General features: G+C 34.5%; 1 protein-coding gene across 9 annotated transcripts in view; it reads right to left on the bottom strand.

Moving 5' to 3' along the window:
- LOC100749869 (peripheral plasma membrane protein CASK) overlaps positions 1–26,232 on the bottom strand; it is a 263,940-nt gene that overhangs the window by 195,932 nt on the left and 41,776 nt on the right. For 7 of the 9 annotated variants that reach the window (XM_024364715.2, XM_012394923.2, XM_024364716.1 and 4 more), the window contains exons 7-12: positions 24,050–24,121; positions 16,930–17,105; positions 16,657–16,779; positions 14,748–14,937; positions 14,100–14,221; positions 12,541–12,720 (exon numbers count right to left, since the gene is read on the bottom strand). In XM_024364715.2, coding sequence (XP_024220483.1) covers positions 12,541–12,720; positions 14,100–14,221; positions 14,748–14,937; positions 16,657–16,779; positions 16,930–17,105; positions 24,050–24,121 — 863 coding nt within the window. Of the gene's footprint in view, positions 1–12,540; positions 12,721–14,099; positions 14,222–14,747; positions 14,938–16,656; positions 16,780–16,929; positions 17,106–21,942; positions 22,190–24,049; positions 24,122–26,232 lie in introns of those variants that run through there. The other 2 variants (XM_024364720.1, XM_024364719.1) reach the window with 2 other exon arrangements.

Genomic DNA, 26,232 nt, shown 5'->3' with positions numbered 1-26,232 from the left:
CCCGCCGACCCGACGACCCGTCGCTTCGAATCCCCGCTCGATCCTTCCCCACCCTCAAAAATCTAGCAACCCTCCGCCAGCCCATCCCTCTGTCGTTCCATGGTTTCCCTCTCCCCCGTCAGCCTGCCCGTACAAAATTCAATCAATGCGCTAACGCGCAGGTCTCCTACGACTGTGCAGACTTCGCTGCTTTGCATCCCTTTTCTTTCTTTCTTTCTTCTTTCTTTTTCCTTTTCTTTTTTTCTCTGCTTTTTGCTCCGTTTCTTCTGAAGGAAATCAACGTGTGCTTATCGCGCGAACATTCGAAGAAAGAGATTGTAAACGTACGCTATGGGGTTGTGTAAACTGCCGTGGGCTTTTTCCCAAGCAACGAGGTGGTTGGTTATGCTTGTTCATCGATGGCGTTCATTGCTCCTCTTTGACACAAGAAGTTGGAGACTGGATGTAGTGGTATGGGATAGTAATTTTGTTTCACTGTGTTACAGTAATATGTGTTGTTATCGTCATAGAAGGGTAGGTACCATCAGATACTTTTTGTTGAGGTTCTTTTTAACTTTCTCGTATTTATGCGCGTTCACGTGATCCTATGAATGAACGCGTTTATCTTTCGGTATGCACTACGTATTGTACAACGATTAATGTTTCTCGTGTAAGATTTATATATATTTTATGAAAAAAAAAACTTAAGTTCATTGACGATTGTTAGCAAAATGTCTTTTACCGGAATATGTGAACGATGTTTTAATGAAAAGACACGTGATACTGTGACATGATATGTCTCGTCCACGACGATGATATTACGCCTTTAGTTCAAATACGTTTATACGTTTGTAGCTTCTTTTATTTTATGATATTTTATAACCAGGATTTTATTTATCTAATCGAAGATAGATTGCAATTGATTATATTTTATCATTTTAATTTGATAAATAAACATTTTAATAAAAATTAACTTAATAAAAATTTGTTATTGACATATCTTTAACATAATACAGAAATAGCTAAGGAATATGTAATTTTTAAATTGTCTAATGTTATAGAAAATTAAGTTTGAACAGAGAAATGTATAATAAAAATGATTTCGTATTCGCATAATTCTAGCTTCATTAAAAGGAACGTAACGAAGGAATCAAAATCAGGTTTAAAAGGAGAAAATGGGATACACGTATTGAATTTTAAAGGTACGCGATCTTTTGTTCGGATAATTATTCGGCTGAAGGAATTTTGTAGAAACGACCATCCTCGAAAATCGTATCGCTAACGAATTACGAAAAATTCGTTTCCATTGAATTACGAGCCGAGAGATCCACGAGAAAGCTATACTGTACAGTGCCAAATCGCTATCGACCACTCATTAATTTCGCAACAAGTAAAAAATCAGAGGCTTGCCAGATGTACGTTGCACTATTGTGGAACTTATTGAGCTAACCGCGGAAGCTCAACCACGCACACGTGGAACTGGCCCAAGGTTTTACATACATGCGTTTTACCAAAATTGTAATTGAGGATGCTCCAATAATTTAGACTTTATTGAACATCGAACTTACGGGGACGCTGTGCCAAATAAATAAAAGAATCGATTTATGACGCGATAACTTGCACGAAAATATCTTGGAACGGTCGAAAATCAGCGCGAAATTTAACATACTGCTATGTGAGGACATGTTAATTTCCTTTTACAATGGTATGTATCGTTATTAAATGTGTTTATCGTTATTTGCATACTCGATAGCCACGTATATTCTATAGAATGATGCGTCGATACGTTTGCAAAATATTGATAATACATAAAGAACAATAACATTAATGTGTAATTAACTTGATGTCGACTTTTACAATAGAGTTCAAATTTTTGTTCAATCTAGCGTAAATACAAAATTCCCTGAAAAGATATTTTTCTCTCATTCCTGAATGTATAAATATATAGATCCTCAATAAATGTACGACAACTTTTATTATATGTATAATACACAAAATATTTATAATACACAAAAAAAAAATACACAAAATATTCATAATTTTAATGAGAATTTATAATAACAGTTAATTTCAAATACGATATAGAAGCATTAGAACTTCAAGCAATTATTAAAAATAATTCTATTAATTATTTTACACGGGAAATTGTACTTTTATTTCCCTGATTTGAACACATTCTTGTTGAAAGAGAATTTTCGTTTCAATTACTTGATACTTGAAACTGTACTGATACTTAAAGTACTGATACTTGAAAATAAGAACAACTTTTCACATTATCGAAACATTTATTAAAAAGACAAAGTAGACTAAAGAAGATTATGAAATTGCATGAAACACGAAAAAAATGATGACGTTATAAACTCATTGTTTGTGATTTTAAAACACCTATTTTTTACGGAAGCTACAGCAGCTACATGAATTTTACTGCTTCTCGAATATCTCTCTTTACACAGACACTTTGTTTTACAGCACCGCTGTGGTAGTACTATACAATGGAATATGTGTATCGAAACAGGTATGTATAAACTACACTTGCGCTTTTAAAACTACCTAGACTATGTACGGAATTTCTGGGACGGAACTATGTAAAACCTTATTACCAAAGTATTCACGGAATTTTCAAGACGGAATCAAGTGTAATCTCGGGCGAGACAAATTTTCGCGGGATAGGCGTATTCAATGAAAAAAGGATAGAGAATGATAAACTTTCGAATTACAAACTTCATCAAATAAGTAACTCTGCCTGTAATGAAATTTACCATAATTCTGATTAATTTTTAAACAAAATGTACTTTCGTTTCTACCGGCCACGTGGCTACTTAATTAACTTCAAATTTAGATTCGAATGTACATACACATTGTACATAGATTTTTCTTAACCTCCATAAAATCAATCAGACAACTTAAGCAAAGTAACTCATAATCGGAAAAGATAAGTGAAACTTTAATAAATATCAATCTCAAAATCAAGCGCATACACAGTTTAAAATTCACATTGAACGAAACATACACGTTAAATTTGTAGACGCTATTAAACGATAATTCTGCTATTACGATTAGTTCATTCAGCGAATTTGATTGCCATGTGACGAACCACTTCTATTTCAAATATCTATTTTAAATATATCAAACGTACACAATTCATATTGGAAAAATGCTTAATACGAACTATTCATTTGTTTACCTTCTAATCTGGCATCAATTTTATCATTCAATATAATTCAATATGGATCACGAATACATAGCAGTAGATACTGTTAGATGGTATTCGTAGCTGTACCACGGAAAAGTTTTAACGAGCATGGAAATGAGAACAACTCTTTCGGCAGCAACTTTCTAATTAGATTATGACCAATAGAAAACGCTATATTTAAAGAACAATTTCATGTTTCCCTGAGAAAAAAATAGGGCCGCACGGGATGTAAAGAACCGCAAAGTGAAATAAAATGACGCCTACAGCGAAATGAAGTACCATACTAAAGCTCGAAATATATTTTTTTAATCTAATATAAGGACCCACACGCGCGCGCGCGCACATACACAGTAGACAATGTAACAAATTGCTCCGAGGCTCTTCAATAAAAAGAATATGTATGTATTTCATCGAGATACGTTCGATGAAACATCGTAGTATTGGTAAGAGTAAAGCGTAAGCGTTTACACCGAAACGATTCAAGGGGAAACACAGGAATCCCTGAAATATTCTTTGTAAGTTTTCAAGAAATCCCTGAAGGACTATCGATTGCACCGATAGAAAAGCCGATAAAAATCCGATAAGACACTGGTATGGCATTTTAAAATACAAGACGATTGCGGCAAGTGTCCGATATATCTAGCTTTTCAGCTTCCGAAACCGGCTTTCATCGATGCCACAAGTTCTTAACAGCTGAGTCAGACAACCTGTCTGAGATACGAGGTTCACCCCGTATACCTTAGGAGCAAAGATCAGATGATAGAAAAGAGCCACTTCTTGGTGGTAAGATGAACCGATTATGACAGGAATAGGATCCAGTGTGAAATATGGTAGTAACCGGCGGAATCTATCGCACCGATCGGAGAACGTTGCTAAATTATCCAAGGAAAACCGCAAAATTATTGGCTTTCGATCGATCGAGAATTAAAATCATTATCGCTCACAGCGTACCGCATTTAACGAAATATCGATAGGTTTATTTCGTATAACAAAATTAATTAATCCTATTCGAATTAGCTGATAACTCGGCCGTCTCGATGAATAAAATATTTTAATGCCAACTAAAGGAATAAATTACCATACGAAATACAAATTCGCTAATGTATAAATACATCCTTGTACATAATTCCATTTTACGTATAAATAAATCAATTTGTCGTATATTTAAATATTTCACATTTTAAACGGATAGAAATTTCCTGAATTAGAAAAAAAAGAAGAAGAGTTGAGAGGAACTTGGCGATAGTAAATAAGCATCGTTAAAGAATAAAAAACGAAGGAGTTGCCGGTGACATTTAATAGGAAAATTATCAAGAAATTTAGGGAAGTCAAGGTCTTTCGAAAACTACCGATGATCCTAAAATATCAGCTCGTATATTAATGTATCCCCTGCCTAATCAGCCGTTTCTGTTTTCATCCAGACCAGCCAATATTTGCGTCACTGTAGAGTACTGTGTAAACGATACTCGAGAATATTACTCCTCCGCATTACTCTTTCGTGCTTCTTTGTATCCATCGGGTTAAGCTTACATAAGAAACGTGTGCTTATTCACGACGAAAGACATTTGACGGCTTTTTGCACGCGGTGACCGCCCGAGAGATCAACGCCCTGCGACACACTACACGAGATTCTTTCACACTGGCAGGAAACGCGACCCATCTTTTTCGTAAATTCGAACGATCCAAATAACCGATACGTCGAAAGCTTCGCTCTATTTCATTCAACGAGCCAGAGCTCAGCGCTCCTCCCTTGAAAACCGAAGTTAGTATTTGTAGATACTTCTGGAAATTAGATACACCCACGTAAAAGTAACAAATCGCTAGGGAAATACGAGAAAACATGAGACGTACAGCTGCGATCCAAGTAGTTCAACAACGAACTAGTCTCGAACTTTAGTCGCGCGATCGAAAGTACGTAAACAAATGCTTTATTTACCCTGTCTCCTTTCTCGAGGTTCATGTTTATTTCTTGGCGAAGTGTTTAGTTCAAGAAAACGTTCGTAACAACTAGATCAAAATAAAAACATTTGAACGACAAAACGCGATTTCCATTACTATCGAGCTCGAACCAATTGCGTTCTCCATATAATCAAACGTTCGAGCTCGAAGTGGGCTACTCGTGAATGAACGGGCGAAACGTGAATAGAGGATGAGAAGGAAACGCTTGGTCAGCGGTCAGTAGGATATCTGCCGTTTTGGATGATCTACTGGTGGATTTACCGAATCAGGAAACTCCAGTGTAACAACACACTTCCATCAGCGAAGCACGCCGTGTTGATCACAATGATAAAACACAATATCGAAGAACGCAAGAGGTAGAAATACGTGACGCTCGCGAGAGGTCGTCTCGAACAGTGTGGACTGCCGGGTGTTTACAGGCAGCGCGAGAAAATGTTGCCAGAAATTAGCGCTCTTCGCCGGTGGATGGTTTCGTAGCACGTCTCACCAATGAGAAGGGAAATTGTGGACCGATCGTACGCGAACTGTCACCGAACGGTAATCATCTCCACGTGTTCCAGCAACACGATCGACCCCAGGGGAAGTACAGTTGTCGACGAAACCGTGAATTAGGGGAAGCGGAACGCGTCGCTCGCGATCTACGTTCTGCGACATACTAGCTTTCGTAGCCTGACGCCCACCACCCTCGGCCGGCATCAACTCCCCTTTCTCCAACGAGCATCCCCCACCCTCATACCCTTCAGCTCTTGCCAGCCGTCTCACCCTCGGCTTCCCTGGTCTAACGCGCGACGCGACCAGCAACCCCCGCGTCGAGGAACCGACGTTTTCGCAGTACCGCCAACGCCAGCAACTGCCGATTGGTCTAGAGCAGTCTCGACCATCGTCCCGGTGCTACTGAAAGATAGAACGTGAATCAATCGTGACCCAACTTTAAGAATCGTTTCTTCTGTTTCGCGCGGGTATCGATGCTTGACGAGGCTGGCTATGTTGGCACGTTCGAGTCGAGGTATTTGCTCTTTTTGGAAATAATAGAGGCCATTGATAGGCGTGTGAAAAAGAGAATAAGCTGACCGGCATTATTCCAATGTTGCTAGGATTGTATTAGGAATGTAATAAGAGGATAAGCTGACTAACATTGTTCTAGTGCTGCTAAGAAGGTATTAGGAATGTAACAAGCTTCTTGATTTTAGCTGTAACGAGACTGTGTAATTAATGGAAGATAATATTATTGGTTTGCTAGAAGAATAATATATTTCAAGTGATTGTTGGAAAAATTTTAGCTACGGCGACTGTTGTTTGAGTGCTGAAATGCGAAATGCGCTATACGAGATGAGCTGACTGAAATTGTTCTAATGCTTTTAGAAGGTATTAGGGGCGTATTAAGAATGTAATAGGTTTGTCGCATTAAAAGAAAAGATAAAATAGTGTAGAGAGTTTACTACAAGAATCGCGTCTCATTTATGTCATAAGATGCACGGAACCAATGAGTGAGAAATGCAAAATACAGTATAATAATATGAATGTTAGAATGAAAGAAATTTAATTTGTTATTTGTAATTAATCAGATTTTTCTTATAATCTAAAATATATTATGTTTTGTATAATATAATATAGAATATTCACTGGTTGAAACCAGAATAGCATATCGTTTTGTTACTAGCTTTTTTATAATCCAGAGCTTATCAAATTCATTACGATAGATAAGATCAAATATTACTGTTAGCAAAATATAAAAAACATCGTTTCAAAAAAGACATCTTGTACTCAGAGATTTGGTAAAAGTGGAATAAAAAGATCTGGATAGTAATGTAATATGTGAAACAAAGAATGAGCAACTTTGTCTTTCATTTATTGTAAACTTCATATTTTATGAAGTATAGATATTTTTTATGGCGCATTTTTAATCTTGATTCCTTTTGCTACTTTTATTAGCTTTTTTTATTAATATCTCTATATATACAATTTCGAAAATAATATATAACTCTCTAACTGATACTAATTCAATTCATCGTTGTATATAAATGGCGTGAGAAGTGTCACGGAAATTGAATTAAAAAATTCGTTCTGTCCCTTAAAAAACATTTGATTATGTGTAGTAGAGTGAATTTGTTTCATAGTACGAAATTGGACATGGTTGATCTTTTCTACCTTGCCCGAAGTTTCTAGTTGATCCCGATGCGTGTTAGCCAACTAATCCATTGAATGCTAAAAAATAGTAGGGATCAAAATGTACCAGAGAAAGTATAACACGAGCTAATTGATCAATCCTCAACCCTCTTGAATAGTTTCTACCTATATATAAACCAGCTGAATAGGCAGTACGTATACACAAGCCCGAAATAGGCAGTTGCAGTTGTCCTACTAAATACACAAGCAACAAATTGCTTTGAAATAACACGACATTCGCGTCAAACAGCGAATATCGCGATATATGTATAAGGACATAAAATAGATACCAAGATGGTAAAATAAAAAAGATGAACGAAAATATTATAAAACAGAATTACATTTCAAAATATTCTAATAGTGGAAAGGGAAAAAATTTTCCTCAAAAATAATATCGCAATTATTTGTAGACAATTTTCCTAGCTTACTAATAAAAATATATTTCAAACAAATTTTATACGTATCAATTACAACATTACATTCAACTTACGAACAGTTTCTTTAGAGAAAGCTTTTTTCAAGAAGAGAATTAAATTCTTTTATAGAAGATAAAAGCCATTTCTAACATTTCAATTATTTAATCTGCACGTCTATCAATGTTTAACTAGTCAATAAATTATACATACATTCGTTACGATAATAAACTGCACGTTATTCAACTTTGATCGTGGTCACTTCGATGGCTCGACAGGACGATATTCGAGTAAAAAGATCTGAATAACTAACTGCCTGTTCTATTTGCAAGTACTGTTCTGTCGACCTGTCGACCTGCACGATCTCGAAGTCGATCGAATATTCATGCGCATATATTTGTCAAAATGTTCGCTTTAAATTCGTCAACCACTTCGTTCTCTATCGAACGAATATCAAAAGAGAAGTCAGCTTTTTACCAAATTCCTTCCTTTCCACCATTCTCTCTCTTCCTCTGAATAGTCTTGAGTGCGATTGATCGATTGTAAACACTATGAGACATTCAGAACACGTCTGATGCAACAGTTAGAAGGCTGTTGACAAACATTTTCTTTGAAGTATTGCTTCCAGAACGAGCTGTAGGCAAGTCGCTTCGACGAACCTACTCGATGATGCAACATTAGACTTGGTATTCGCAAAGGAGATATCCAAGGTACAAATACCTATTCCAACAAGATTTCTCGACATTCGATGTCGTTCGTATATTTTGAACAAGATATTTCACAATTTTCCTTATCGTTTGGTATCTACATGTAAAGGAAAACTAGAAAAAACATTAATGTGAAAAAAATAACGTATCTTATGTTTGGCATTGTTATACCTTTGACATCCATGGACGAGATATTTCACGCGCAAATATTTACCTATTCGATTTCTTGAATGAAATATCTTGAAATTCGATATTATTCATGAAGCTTTAAACATGATACTTTCCTCTTTCTGTGTTTTTCAATATTTGAAACTGGATATTTTTCATATGAAAAGAGAATAAAAGAACTATTGACTATAAAAGCATAACATAGAATACCTTTGCATGACTCATTTGATATTAGCTTAATTTCCCTATTAATAAAATAATCATTATACCTCAGTAAGATATACTATTCCTATTTTGTAATTATAGTATTTTTTACTTCGTATTATGATCATTATTTACCATATATTTGTTGATAATAAAATACTTAAATGTATAAATACATATATGACACAATACAAAAGATGTGATATGAAAACTGCATAAAATTTTTGTTCCTAGTACACCGAAAAAACTACAATAAAAATTTGTCCCAGTATCTCTATTAATTTTTATTATAGATATTGATATTTCATAGAACAAAATTATTATTTGATTATTTAAAATAGTGTAAAATTAAAATGTAAAATGTGAGATAACACGAAAGTGAATATATTCGAAAATAAAAGATTCATGTAAAAAACAAATTTGAAACAATAGGTACGTAAAGCACAATAGATTGAAAGTTGATACGCAAACAAGTGGCGAACTTTAGTCGAGGCTGATTTGTTTTTCTTTTTTTTTTACTGCGACAGGTATATCAAGCCGGATTCGCTTCTCTAACTGACTCGTACGGACGAAATCGTATTGAAACTCGTATCGTAACTCTTGAACACTCGAACAGTAGTTATATTTTATCATTTTTGCAACTGCAACTTCACTCTGGATATTTTCAAACTCTACCAGGAAGCGTTAATACAGTCCTGGAAAGGATCCATTATTCACATCTTCTGACATGCACTTTTTACAAACGACAACTTCTTAAAATTATTCGGAACATACTAAACCTTTTCTGAACTATCAATTTCATTTAAAATAACATGGTCTCTTGAAAACGAAATATATATGTATAAATTCTATAACTGAAGGTACCAACAAAAGTCTGGCATTTTACATTCATTTATAATTAATATTTGTTTCAAATGGATATACAAAAATACTCTGTATTTACAAATATGGATTATTTAGCATTAGCAATAATGATAGCTAAGATGATGTATGATAGCTAAGACAATGTATATATTTAAACTAGATATATATCTTTCAGAAAAGAACGCTATATTTGTACAAACAATGCCATTTTCATATACTGAAATAATCGACCTCCCCTCATTATTTTACAGCATAATACGTGGAATTTTATGTCCAATATGACTTCTATATATTATCAAAACGAAATGTAAAATTATCAAAATTAACCTAATTGTACTTAATTTTCAACTTATAGTAACTTAAACTTCGTTAAATATAAATAGAATAGCAAGACCTCCTCGTTACAAAAATATTTGATCTTTGCAGGGTGTGTTAGTCTACACAATATTTAATATAAAATATAACAAGTTGGTGGATCATTTTACAAATTAACTTGCATATAAATTATCTTATATATTTTACTTTTTAAATATATATAGCTAATTCATTGTAATACAAGAGATATTTTATATGAAATGTAACAAGTTTCGAGAGAAGAATATAGTGTACGAACGAATTGGTTCCACATGGAGGCATTTAATAATTGTACATATAAAATGTAACTTTAAGCGATAGCAAATGACCCAAACTGAATTTGAGTAATTATTATACAACTTATGGTGGAACCTATAAGAGAACATTTAATCTTCCTTTTTATGAATTGTCAGAAGTACACATCTATTATCACAGAATTAACTATCTTAGTAATAAATACTAATCACTTCTTTAAAAAAAAAGCTTCCTTTATTATATGAATATAGGAATGTAGAAATTCTATGAAACCTGGCATATGCACTTTCAGTAAAAAGCGACAGTCGAACAAAATAAAAGCATTTTATTATCTACGGATATTCTAATTATTGGCCAACGAATACATAATTATACTATTCGATATCATCAAAAATGGGTAATGAATTTTCCTCAGGCTCAAAATGGCACGCAAAATTTTTCCTGAGCCTTCCAAATGACGAACCCCCAAACGCTTCGGGCTAGTAATAAATTTCCATAACGCTAATCGAACCAGAATCGGACAACCCAATTTTCCAGAAAAGTAAGAGTATAACGAACGTGTGTAACATTCAGCGTGAAAGGAATAATTAATAAGTCGTCGCTCACGATGGTACGTAGATCCAGCCGACTATCAGAACTCGTTCTTTTCACAGTAACAGTCCTATCGTTCTTTTAGTCCAGCTCTATTTGTCTTTTTCTCTTCTTCCTCCATATTTGTCCTGCTCTTTCGTACTATCTTTTTCCCCTCTTTACGTGTTTCTCTCACTACAGCTACGGGATTTTTAAATGAGAATTTTAACGATCGACCTACATTTCTGTGCCCTATTTACGGTGTATCGCATGCAATGTCAAACACCGCGATAAATATACTACCACCAGCGACGACTGCCACGGCGGAAAGGAAGAACGATGTAATTGCGAGTACGCCGCAAGACCCCTTCGCATTGATGCCTCTACCAAAAACGGGAAACAAGAGAGAAAGGAAACGGTATTGTAACGATTAGCAATTTGTCGACCCAGTTTCAATACATTTTTGCTTTTTCCGAGATTACACAGTCTTTGTGATAGTGAATAGAGTAGATAGACGCAGGAGTTTTTAGGGCGTTTTATGTTGTCTTATGATATCTTATATACTTTACTTTTTAAATATATATAGCTAATTCATTGTAATAATACAAGAGATATTTTATATGAAATGTAACAAGTTTCGAGAAAAGAATATAGTGTACGAACGAATTGGTTCCACATGGAGGCATTTAATAATTGTACATATAAAATGTAACATTAAGCGATAGCAAATGACCCAAAGTGAATTTAAGTAAACGATAGATTATAGGTCGTTGGACGTGTCGTCGCATAAGAAGCGGAGAGGACCTTAAAATCTCGAAAATGCTTCCACCTGGAACAAAGTCGTGTCAACCATATGTCCGCGTTGAAATAAGATAAATTTATCTAGAATTAGTCAGAAATCCTATTTCGTATAATTAATAGTGAGATATGCGATTGGAATTGAAACTCTGTATCGATAAACAGTGAGTACATAATAATTGTATGCAATTCTAACAGAAAAAGTAAAAAAAACAGAATATGAACAGATCTTCTTTCTAGAAACTATCAATAAATATTTTTCCAATAACTATTTAGATTTCAATAGAAAGATCTGATTTAATAGTTTCTTCCCATCGTTATTTAGATTGATATACAAATAAATTTATATATATTATTGACTATATATAGTTTATATCCAATAAACACGCCGTAAACCTCATATTCATTACAATTAATTGAGAAATATATTTTATAAAGAGTCTAGTCTTTTTTCTAATGTATAACATTTACAATGTTAAATTGATTTAGCTGCATTTTGTTTCTAATACAATCTAAGTTATTTAAAAATGAAATATTTCTTTGTGTGAGAGGGTGTATCATTTATCTTAATTTGTCCTCCTCATAAACACGAATATAATTTATATCTCTATATATTTTATACTCAAATACAATTTATACCTCCTCCAAAAATTATATTCGTTCTATATTCTTTACTTTTCCATATTATATGTATAATATATATAAAATGTAATAAAATATATATAATATATATTTATATATTATTATGTATATTTAATTACATAAAATTTCAAGAATCAATTTATTGTTTGATTAGTATAGTGCCACGAGATTATACGTACATACAGTAAGCTTTGTTTGAATTGCAGTTCGCGCCAAAATCATTATCGACAAATCGATCGAAATTTAAATAAATTTCTCGAAAACTTACCCTCATGTGCGGCTGGACGAGAAGTTCATGGAGCTCCCGAAGATCCGCCCTATCGATATTTCGTATCGCTGAATGCTCTATTTCTCGAAGTAGTTCCTCGACTTCTCGCGCACGCTGAACTGCATCTGTCTGCGGCGCTCGACATGGCGTTGGAACTCGGGTCGAGATTCTATCGTAAAGCTAAAGAACAATAACCATATTAGTCATTCTATTTAACTTTCCAAACTAAAGATATAACAATACTTCAACTACAAATAACAATTACACGCTTATGATCTAATTATCAATAGTACCACTTATATATGTATAATATTACAGAATGTTACATATCTCATAAATACGTTTCAAGTTATTTCGTCTTGTATATCGTGAAATACAATTCCCATAAATATGACTTGAAATCGTTAATAATCATTAATAAATCGAGAACATAGACATAAAGGAAATAGAAACAATAATACTTGAACAAATATAAGATCAATTTCGTCCAAACGTTTAAATAAACTTACAATAAAACGTGCTTATTTCCTACACATCCGCTTATCACGTCTGTCAGCCATGTACTAATCGTATTCGCGGCAAAATACTCTAGTTCATCACGAAACCTTTAGATGTCTCATCACGTTACAGCGATTGGTTCGTGTGTGGATGGAGCGACGATATTGTTTACATTACCGACGAAAGAAAAAGAGAAAACCAACGGAGGGACGATTACCCGCGTTTTTGCTCAAAATCGATTTACTCACCAAGAGGTAGGCAAATTCGAGCAGGTCACCGACCAATTCGACCTCGCCGACGTATATTAATTGACAAAGCCGCATTCTTGTTTACTTTCGTTTCCAGTTTTAACACGTGGGCTATTCGATCCCACGCGATCGTTTATATAACACAAAAGAGATGCACGTAAACATCTATGCGATGGAAGACGTAATACGGCGCCATTTCAATCCTGTATAGCATTTTGTTTATCAGACCAGCACGTCAGCCATCTTAATAAACGGACTTCGAGCGCTTGCGCTCTTTCCCACGTCAAATGAGGACGCGTAACTGGCGTAAATATAAACCGACAGAAACTAACGGTGGCGCCACGAATGACGGAAACTGCCGTTCTGCGTATTGGTAAAGTAGGAACTCTAGAAGTGCATATGAGTATGTGTGTGTGTGTGTGTGTTTATATTTTCAGATATACCCAGTAATGAAAATTTATATCATTAAAAATTACGTTGGAAAAGAACATAGTATATAGTCGTATAAATTCGTAATAATTGACTTCAAATGATATTCTTTATCATTCTAGTCGTTATATTATCGACACTCAGTAAGTGAATAAATTAGAGTTATTTATGAGTAAGAAATAAAAATTTTCATTAAATTTCTTTTCTGATGTACAACATACTTTTTAACAGAGGAAACGAATTACGTATATGGAACATTTTAAGATAATGTGGGAACTGCATTTCATATACTATCTTACGAAATATGAAATATATGTATGCATATAATCAGAAAAGTTGATATATAAATCATTTTTACGGTATCTTTAATATACATATTCTTACCTCTAAAATGGCACGAAGACGATAATCGTCAACTGCATTAAGTATCTCAGCACGTGTCAGTCTTCCACTCTCTTGAAGTACTTCAATATCATCCAGAGAGTCTAAAATTTCAGCTACAGCACCTAGAAATTAATTTTGTCTTTAGAAGATACACATGATAGTACGTAATAAGTAATACACAATTGATACATTGAATCATTCTCGATAATACGTACTAGTTCCTATAATTCTAATTAACGCAAAATTTCAGAAGTGTAATAAAAAGAATATACTGATGAAACGAATTTATAAATCTCAACAATTTAAACGATATTAAAGTAGAAAATGACCACTCACTTAATTAGAATTGGAACTGACTTAAACAACTGATTTAATATTAGATCATATCACGTATTATTTGCAACTCTAAGTAACGTTGAAACAAGCAAAAGATAATAACAATAACCAAGTAAAAACATCAACAAATTATGATGTTTTAATGGTAATTAAAATTGAAAACTTTTAAGGAATTTATTTAATGACACTTACTTCCTTAATTCGTTCAGTTTTATATAAAGATTAATGGTTAAATTATTTGTTTCCTTCCTACTTATTCATAATTAACTAACCAATATATACATTACAAATAGATATTAAAAATATTTATACCTGTGGTTATAACTTCATCATCGCCTATGTCGAAAAAACTGTCGCCGTTAATTTCCGAATACGGGATGTGCCATTTCGACGACGAGATCGCCACTTTTACAGATTCCTTCAATTTTCGTCTAGCATTGAATTTCTTAAGCTCTTCTATAGTTTCGCCTAAATGTATTCGAGCCACGCCCTTATCACGATCCTACAAATATAGTTTGTTTAGAGATTATGCAACTTCAATATTGTCATAATGAATAATGAACTTAATATTAATGCTACGCCATGATATGTATGATAAATCACTTGAGAAAGTTCTTAGTGAAATTAGAGCATCGAACGAATGCCTCGTATTAATTACTTCTCATTAATTTCATCGGCCAAGAACGAATCAAATTTCCCATATTTATCAATCACAGAAATATCAATATCCTTTTTATTTAGCGAGTATATATTTAACAAAAATAAATATTCATTATTTAAAATAAAATAAATCAGTAGAAGTAAACAAATATATGCACATGTATTTTTATACACTGTAGGAAACAATCTACACGTTCGAGTAGAAAAATGTTCGCTTTGAAAAAACTCCTGTGTCGGGCAATTTCTTCTTAACGAAAAAAGGACGATCATTAACGCGCGTTTCTATGAAGTTCTTAGGACTTCAGCGAATGTGCAGTCACGTTCAAAAAACTGTAACTAGTACAGGGAAAAATATACACCGCTACAGTTATTTTCATTAACCGGTGGAACTTTGCCCCTGCTATAGCGATCGATAGCCCAGTTGCACGTGTATTGCATCGATATATGGGGTGACTCCAAGCTTCGCTACCTTAGGTCACTGGCTAACTGTCGTATCATATAAGTATATTCTTACTTTATTACACCATATGCCATGGACATGCGCACGTACATTCACCGGATATAATAACAGAAAATGAGGCCGTTTATCGAAAACCTGATACGATATAAAAAGAACCAGATGCGCTCGCAGCATCTATTAAATAGAAGTTGTTAACACAAATGGCTCAACACTAAGGATAGAATCAGCTTCAATACGCACTCACGAATTCAAATCGATTTTGATGCAAAAATCTCATTTCGTAAGAGTCGATTTCTATTAAATTTACTTTAAAAGAGAATTTTTCATTTTCTATATTGACTAAGTTAGTATCGAACTTCAGAATGGACCCTTGTAGATTTTATTTTGATATTTGCATGAAATATAGAGTCGCGAAAATTATATTCAAACTTTACAAGGCAAGAAACTACGTTACTAGGTATAAATATTACACAGCGTATACTCCGACTTCAATCGAATTTCGTATTGCAAACAAAAAGCTATCGTTTCAAAGATTTACACAGAGAATAGAAGGTTCTCGATTCCAAACCACTTGGCCTAGGTTCGATTATATTAAAGTTCCACTTACATTTCCCAAAGTGCAGATAAAGAATCCCAAAGCTATATGATCTAAAAATATCGTTTTCTACCATTTTTAATAGTACACGTAAGTTTTCTCAATCAAATTTGAACTAGTGTAAAATTACACTATACAAGTATTCGAACCCATCTCTACTAAACGTATGTACTGCTTCAAAATCCCAAGATGCCTCTCCTCTTAAAAATTTCACGATTTCACCACTTCGAACTTCATTAATTTAGTACTAACTATATCTAAGTACTTTAATACCTGAATTCTAAATATCTATCTCGCAAAGATGACACGATTATCTTTCGAAAGTTCTTTCAGATTTTCGCGATGGAAGCTTTAAGCTCCCTAGAGTTTACTCCATATGTATCGATTAGACTTCTAAACGCTCGAAAACTCTGATTTCCTTTAAAACATGAAAAAAAAAAAACATTTTGAACATGACGTTAAATATGGAAATGACGTTAAAACAGATTGAATGAAAGACGACTTACTCTGAGCCATTTGTGGTTCAGCACTTCCTGTATGGTAATCCTGTGATTTACATCCGTTGTGAGCATTCTTTGTATGAGATCCTTGGCTGACTCGCTGATATTGTCCCATAATGGCGATCCCATCTGCAAGTTTTACGAATACCTTACGCATTTATTATACTTATGACAGACATGGAAGCGTGCTCGTCAGAGCTAAATGCACATCAAAACATGATTATCTTTCTTGCGCGCTTTGTAAAAACAGAGAAAATGTAATGTCTGGTCAATTTCTACCTGTACTCGTCCTCTGCAAATTGCTTCTCGCAGTCTATCTCGAGAGCCGACGAATGGAAGTGTACCAGTTAATAGGACATGAAGTAGTACTCCGGCTGACCAGACGTCACCAGGCTTTCCGTACTGTCTGCGCTGGACCACTTCCGGTGCCATGAAGTGTGGGCATCCAACACGACCTGCACGACCAAGAACACCATCAGAAACATGTAAAATAACCGACATATTCGGCATGGTGGAAGCGAGCCGGCAGTGATTGCTTCGAGAGTCCACAGTCGATCGTTACACGTTCGAAGAAACTTTTAGAACCGACCGAAACTTCATCGGTAAGTTCCAAATGAGAAGTTTCAACATTTCCCGTAAACTTCTCACCTCTCGGTCATCAACGATTCGTAAACAACGACCCTCTTCTCGTATCGCGTTCCACGAATACTTTTCTCACGTCGATTAACTGCAGCTTCTGTTAAGAACACGTTCAATGCCGCGTATATGATCAACGTCGATCGGCGATTTTTATCGGAAACTAATAACATCTTGAGAAAAGAGGTACGCGCCCGGTCGTTTGATATTGGAAAAGAAAAAAAAGAAAAGAAACGGAGAAAAAGGGAAGCTGCGATGACGAATAAAAAGCGGGTAATCTGTATTCTGAATAATTAATTTAACCCTCTTTGGGCTATGATTCGGCCTTTTGGAATTCGAGCACTGAATGAAACAAAGGGATACATTTCTAGTGTAATAGATTATAATATTTCTCAAAGCAGAGAGTACATAATTTTTGTTATATGATATAACCAGCATAATTTTACGGTTCCATATATAATTTCAGTACAATATGTAATCTCTATAATTTTAAAATTGCCGAAATTTTATGATGTATAATTTCCCTCCGTATGCGGCAGTGAAATTTCGTGCAAAATTAAAATTCTATACATATTATATGGTTTGGAAATGACCGAGTCATTGCCGTCTGCGGTTCGGCGTTTGAGGGTTAAGAGCTTTCGGGAATTTTATTGCGACGCTAAGAAAGCGTTAACGATCGAGGCTCGATGAACAAAAAGAAAGAAAAAAGAACCGCTCGTTATCCCGTGAATGTTAGATCGACTGGACCGGAGCTGAGTATGTGTAGATAATGCCGACAAACGAATGTGTAGTATATTAAATGCGAAATAAATGAAACATTCGGTGAGACGAGAGAAACGCATTGCCGCGTTTAACACACAGTACTTACAAGCACGGTATGCATATTTTGCAAATGGCATCGTGCTAGTCAAACGTATAGACGTATAAACATCAATAATATCTAGGATTGATGGAAGTTGCAGAAACGAGATATCGTGCTGCAAATATGTAGACCATTAAGAAGTCAACATTCATGTTTACAAGAACGACAGACAATACACTTGTTAAGACAAAGCAAACATCAAGACAAACGCGGGAAACATGTTTATTACAACTGTTTGTATCATTATCATAACATTTTAAATACGTTCAGTTTGAAACAGAATACCTAACTATCCTATTTCTTATTAGAAATTCAAATCTGTATTTCGGGGATTTCAAAAGAATAAAATTTGGGTTTCTTATTTTTTTTTTAAGACGTTAAATAGGTTTATGAAGCTACGCTGTAATTTACTAATCAACTGTTTGATTATACCATACTTTAAATATCTTTGTATTAATTTACGTGATACTTGATATTATAAGATAAGGTAATGAAGAATTTAAGTTAGAAGATTATTATAGGTTTTATAGTATTAAAATTAATGAACGTTTCATTTAATTGAAACAACTATATAAATGCTTGTGCTCCATTTACAATTATTTAATGTGCTCTTAATCACGGTAGTGATATAACAATTTTGTCAATTTCAGTATCTGCCGAGACAAAAACAGATAATTAGGTTTCTGTTTCTAACAAATCACCTCTTAAAAAATATGATATACCTACATGTGATATAAATGGCATACATATATAGAAAAACATACATTCATATAAGCAGAATGTTTAATTCGAAGATCATTCACATTGACAATTCAGTGTACGTGTAGTGAGATATTTACTTTCTTTGCAAATGACATAAAGAGTAATATGCACAATGCTTTTGATATGACGAAAGTTTTAGAAGCAAATTTGCAAATCAGCATATGCTATTTGCGAAAATCTTTTAGTAAAAGGTAAATGTTGTTTACGTAAAAGAAAGGCAAGAGAAAAAGCTAATTAGCATATATATTAGCTAAAGGAGATTTCGTCCATCTCTTCGAATTACATCTACCGGAATTATGCGAAAATGCCTCAAAGTAGGTCAAAATTAGAATACACAGAAAGTGTGAAATATATATATATATATATATATATATATATATATTTATATAGCGCGAAATATGAAAACATGAAAAAATGTATGAAGGGAAAATACATTAAACTATCATACGAATCATACATTAACAAGTAGAGAAAAAAGAAAGTATACAACGAAATGGAGATGATAATATAGAGCTTGAAGTTTTAAATTGAGCATCAAAGTAATATAAAAAGGATATTACGTTTATGCGTGTAATTGTCGATATCAAAGGGAATAAGAATTATGCAATATGAAACGTGCATGCGTAATATCGAATAAGTTTCTCTTTATGAATTCTGCGAGTAATCATGGAATGAAATGTTATCGATCGAAATTCTATTGAAATTCAATTGCATTATTTGACGGGTAGCATTTTGTTCATGCTCTTTAGTTTTAACGTTTTCTTTTTAAACAAATAAACAAGTGAAACTAAAGATAGGGATCCGATAGCATTATTTCAAGTATAATTAATATTCAACGTATCTTCTTTATTTTTATCGTTCGAAAGCATAAATAAGTAAAATAAATATCGTGTTTTCTATAAATATATATCAGCGATATAAATAGCAAAAAATAACAAATAGCTCATCACGCGACATAAATCACGTGCATATGATTGTGTGTTAGTGCATTAAATTTTAGCGAGTCTATGTGAATAAATACGAATGAAAATTACATGTCCGTGAAGCTGTGCAGTAGCTGAAAGTGAATTTTTACTGTTGCTTTTGGGTATTTTCGTGTCAACCGTAAGGCTAGAAAAAATTATAGAGCAGTTTTATCCTCGCTCGCAAATTACAGATTAAACAAATAACATAAATTATATTTAATCTGAAATCGACACTAGAAATAAGATAGTATCGTTCGAAACGAATGTAGCACTCTCTACAGCATAATTTTATCGCGTTCGTAAATTTTTACCTTTACTGATACGTTAAAATTTTTATCACGAACGGAGGGTGTTACGCGACGATCACTTTCACGCAGAGCTATTCGCTTGATCTAACTCTCGACGATGAAAATCTTACAAACTGTACTGAAACGTACCACTTGACTTTGTTTACTCGATCTTTTTTTTTTACTTATTTCAATTGCTTAATCAATTATATTCGAAGTAACTAGAATTTTATTTCGTATGTTTACTTTAAGCTATCTGTTTACGTTACTTTCAAGAAAAGATTAGTTCCTATAAATAAAAATATTGAAATTGATTTCTCAGTGTTAGACATGATTTATGACAATAATGATTGTTATGGAGACGATTTCTTAAATATTATTTATAACATTCAACGTTGATGATATTTTTAGATATATGAGATTATTATGACAGTGATACGTTGTTAGAAACATAGCATGATGATGAATTGCATCTATGTGTAGAACGTTCATCTGCATTTAGATCTAGACACTTACTTACGTTCGAATATCACTTGCACGATAAATTCTTAAAAACTGCTAGAAAATATTCATGATGTAACGTACGACAGTTCACCACAGATAACATACGATACGACATACACAAAGGCATACATATAAACAGACACATAAAGATAGGCTAGTCTACCGCTACGAACAATGACGACACAAACAAGCCCAAAAAATCGGGCAATTTTTGAACGCATCAGACCAACAAACAAGGAAAACATTGAAGAGTTTATTACGTATGATAGGTGACAATTAAAAGATCATTTTCTTAAATATTTCTGATACTTATTATAAAATATACACGTACGTACGTGACACGTATGTACTTACAAATACCTGTACAAATAGAAATGTAGCAAACAAGAGAATGTGTTTATGTTAAACCAGATAATTAGTTTTCTTCTTATTCTTCTCCGTTATCTTCTGTTTATAGTAATGGACGAAAGGGAATTTAACATTAGTATTTGAATATTATCAAGTTCGACATTTAGACATTTGAATTTTAAAAATATTCACTTGCGATTGTAAACAAGATAACAAAAAATCGTAATGAACTCTTCAATCGTGGGATCCCTATAACGATGAAGCAGAAGTCGATTCATTCGTACACGCTACAAAAAAACGGGACACGTCGACGAACGGGAAACAAACTAAAGGAAAGAGATAAAAAAAAAGGAACGAGAAAAAAAAGAAATAACGGGTCTTTCTGTCTTGTTCTTGAGATATTAGGCAGCTCGACGACACAACGTGTATCTGTCACTACGCGAGCCTGCACAACGATTTTACAGGAACAAACTACCGCACGTAGGTCAAGTGGAGTGTCTACGCAGACACTACGTGTTGTTCTGAAGCTGACATAATTGAACGACACGGGGGTAGAACGAATATGCGTGTCATTGCATCGAAAACAAGCAACCGAGGAACATTTTAATTGATCCCCATGTTAATTCGAAAGCATAACGATAGTACTTGTCGATAGGATATCGCGACGAGTCGAGACAGAAATCGAACAGTCTTTTTTATCCGTAACCCATCGAGCCATCGGTATGTTAGTTTTTCGTGTTCTAATTCGAACTAAATGATTGGACATATGGGATCGACGACATTTTTTAAAGAGGAAATCGAAGGTTCTTTCTATTCAAAATTTTATTCCTTTCTTCTATTTTTTCTTTTCTTTTTTTTTTTTTTTTTTTGCCTGTCGTATCTACCCCCGGTTCTCGTTATTATGCGGATGTGGCAGGCATACGAGTACCGATATTGTCCTCCGTATCGCTCACTAGCGAATCCTCGGCGTCGGTCAGGTCCTCGAAAGGGAAATTGCAGCTCGGAGACGTCAGCCCTATCGAAAGAACACAGACAAATAGGACAAGGATCGTTATCGGCGGAGTAATGTCAGGGTGTGCAGCATCTGCCATCATCGACGATAAGAACCTTATCGTCATCGCCGTTATTCGTAGAGGAAGACAGACCTGTGTTTGTGTCATTGTATCAAAGAATCGAGTTTTAGTACGGGCCAGAGTTGAGGTCGAGGCCCGGGGAAAACGATTTTCTAAGCGATTCTTTAGCAAAAGTGTGCCTCTGTCGGAACAATCGAATGTTAACCTCGTTGACTCGTTTGGTCATTGAAGATAAAGGGAGTTTTCTATCTCCTCTCTCTCTCTTCCTCCCTCTTTCTCTATTCACTACCATTGGCAATAAGTTTGTTGTCCCTCGTTTGCTTTCGAACGACTTCCTTTGGACATTGTGGTGTCTTGTTATTTCTTTTTTTTTTTTTTTTTTTTTTTTTTTTTTTTTTTTTTTTTGCCTGTCGTATCTACCCCCGGTTCTCGTTATTATGCGGATGTGGCAGGCATACGAGTACCGATATTGTCCTCCGTATCGCTCACTAGCGAATCCTCGGCGTCGGTCAGGTCCTCGAAAGGGAAATTGCAGCTCGGAGACGTCAGCCCTATCGAAAGAACACAGACAAATAGGACAAGGATCGTTATCGGCGGAGTAATGTCAGGGTGTGCAGCATCTGCCATCATCGACGATAAGAACCTTATCGTCATCGCCGTTATTCGTAGAGGAAGACAGACCTGTGTTTGTGTCATTGTATCAAAGAATCGAGTTTTAGTACGGGCCAGAGTTGAGGTCGAGGCCCGGGGAAAACGATTTTCTAAGCGATTCTTTAGCAAAAGTGTGCCTCTGTCGGAACAATCGAATGTTAACCTCGTTGACTCGTTTGGTCATTGAAGATAAAGGGAGTTTTCTATCTCCTCTCTCTCTCTTCCTCCCTCTTTCTCTATTCACTACCATTGGCAATAAGTTTGTTGTCCCTCGTTTGCTTTCGAACGACTTCCTTTGGACATTGTGGTGTCTTGTTATAGACGATAAAAAAAGTGAAGTTTAATTAGGTCTTTGCATAGTAGCTACTAAAAATTTATCGTGAGATCCGGATTTCAATTTATTGCTACGCAGTTGTACTATCTCTCTCGTTCTCTGATCTAACAATGGGCTAAGTAACACTGAAATATGTAGCTACTCCATTTATGAATAAAAATATAGATGTAGTACATATGGTACAGCAATGGAATCTACGATACATTAATAACACTAATATAATAGAATCGTTAAATTCAAGTGCATCGTAACAAATAAGTTGAAAATATAGAGTGTAATCTCTTATAATCAGTACGAGGTACGAAGCTTCGTTTTTAAGAAAAATAAGCCGAAGGCTGCTTTCTCAATTTTACGTATCTTTTTCATACATCCATATCTCAAAAATAAAATATAAGTTAATCGACGAAAAGAGATGAATGTACCTTGACGAGATTAATCTTCTAAATAAAGGAATGGAAGGAACGAAGCTTCGTGCAGAGAAACACTAACTCACGTGTAAGATCTATTCATCTATACAGAATCACGGAACACCCTATATAATCATTTACACTGAAAATCACATCGAACAATATAACAATGATGAAAGGTAGAGGGATGACTGAACGATGTGAGGGAATGGTAAAGTGGAATTTTCATCAAGGGACTTTCTTTCAACACGAATTCGTTTCCTGGCGTAGGTTCGATAAAACACCGAATGGATTTCCAACACGAAAATGTTCGAGCTCGGCGCGCATCGAAACGACTCGTTTGAGACTCGTGGTCGAAATCTGAACGCGGAAAAAGCAAGCAAGCAAGCAGTGGCAGCTTCTAGAAGTACAGTAACGTGAGAGGGACACACGGATCGGGTTAAGATGGTAGCATAATGTGTGGTGTATATGTGAATGTGTTCTGGACGTGTGTGTGAGTTGTGTGATACATATGGCATGATGATACAAGGCTCCTGCGGAAGTGATGATTAAAGGTTAGGTCAGGCTTACCCTCGTTGTCGGCCTTCAAGTAGAGCTGCCCCTTTGGGCTCAGACACTGCCGATACTCGGTCGTGTAACATTCTGTATTCATTCAAACCAAATTTCAAGTTATCAAATTTTGTAATTATGCGATGCTCTTTCCTCGCGTAGCCATTAAACGTGTGTAATAAATCTTTCTTTTTCTCTTTTTTGGAACGTTTTCAAGCAGACCGTGGTCAATATTTCCACGCGTTCTAATGTAACATGAAATGTTTCCAAGCATTTTCAATAGCGCAGCGGAGAAAATTTTGAATCTATGCCCGAGATTTTGTGAAATTTTAATCATTCGAATTGAAATGTTTATAGAATCTTAATTTCATACTCTGAATTTCTTTCTATAATCAAAGTTTTAAATTCCGCTGCATTTTAACGCTTTTAATAATTATTATTACGAGCTTCTTGAAATAATAATAATTTATTTGATACTACCAGCGTATCATTATATTTTCAAGCGTAAACAATTGCAAAAGAAACTAGAAAGTAACTGTAAAATAATTGCGGGAGATGCTAAAAATTTATGTTCAGTACGTGAGAAGCGGAAAATTAAACAGAAAGGCTGTTCCAGGTAACAACACCGAACTCTCTCCTTTTCTCTATTATTTGATCGACACGATAACAATACTTTTAATCACACATCGTTATTGGTTTTCGTCGAAGCAATATGAATACATAAAAGTTATTAATTTTAATATTGGGAAATCTGAACTGCACTCGCGCGAAAGACACAAGACGTATAACTTGGAGTTTTCTGATATTCGTTAAACCGAGTTCACCCAGAAGCTCATGAATCCAAGAAGATTCAGTTTTCGAAGATACAAAGTTTGCTGCTCCACTTTTAGATGTACTTTTCTCTTTAAAATTTGCGTTCTTCTTATTGTTCGATAGCTAAAATTAGTTCCGAAAGTTAGAAGATTAAATAATGGACACATTTTGCAACGGATTTAACATCTGCTTCAGGGCTCTTAACTTTTCTCAATGATAACACGAAAAATCGTTTTCCTCCATTTTTAAATTATTACTACATACACGGTTACTATGTAGAGTCCCGACAAAGTTGCGCTGTCCGTTAAAATGTGCGTTTATCAAAAAAAGTTTGAAATATTTACCGTTTGAAATATATAAATCCTCATCAGAATTTTCTAACTTCTATTTCAATACATTTCGTCTATCTTATGAAAAGCATCGAAAGAACTTGTCTAATTAAACTATTATTGTAAGATTAAAATAAGACACCAGAAAGATACAAATTATTAAGAAGAACTCGTTGGAAAGAATATAAAAATAAGTTATATAAAAATTTACGATTTTATATGGGATAAGACATAGAAGTAGAAAAAACGAAGATTTCAGAAAATGAACAAATTATGTGAAGGTTGGAAAGCTATTATTTAAAGAGAAAATATTTGTTCATCCACGTTGTTCTCAGGCAAATCCTTTTTTAACGATGATTTTAACAGGTATTCGATTCTTAAATTGTATGATGTGCCCAAGTCTATGTTACGAGATGTAGTGTGCTTGTTTAGATTCTCGGTAACATTCTTTCACAAACAACCGGATCAATACTCCACATCTTCTAGGAAAAATGTATCGTGGTATCTGTTTCTGCGTTTCAGTCAGTTTTCAACGGCGAAGAATAATATAATGCCGGCTGCATTAAAAATAAATTTCACTACTAGTCAGACAGGAACAGGAGAGGGGTGTAGAATCATTGATCTTATGGAATGATTCATTGATTTTAAACGAATCACAGAGCATGAATGAAGGTCCGACCACTTACGCATGAGCATCGAGTGAAGTGGATCGATTGCTATAATAAAGTGCATTTTATCAACGGCTCTTAACGGCGATACAATCAAATGTGGCGCGACGATTCGTCCTACGATTATCATAAAAATAGATTTAGGACAATAAAAGGGGTGGAAAAATAGTAAAGAAACAGAGGAGATTTTCCCAAGTAATGAATATACAAAAAATCATGTTCATAATTCGTTAATGTGTATTGGTTGCGGCAGCAACGAAGAGGCTGAAATTAATACTACGATCGAACCTCGATTATTCACGTATCCGATTATCCGAGCGTTCAATTACCAAACAATCTCAATACCTGAGCTTAAGCGGAATTACAAAACGCATTTCCTGTATAAATTTACATC

Source organism: Bombus impatiens, unplaced genomic scaffold, assembly GCF_000188095.3.
Source record: "Bombus impatiens unplaced genomic scaffold, BIMP_2.2 scf_0102, whole genome shotgun sequence".
Classification (NCBI taxonomy): Eukaryota; Metazoa; Arthropoda; class Insecta; order Hymenoptera; family Apidae; genus Bombus; species Bombus impatiens.
This window is presented reverse-complemented; position numbering and strand designations above follow the sequence as displayed.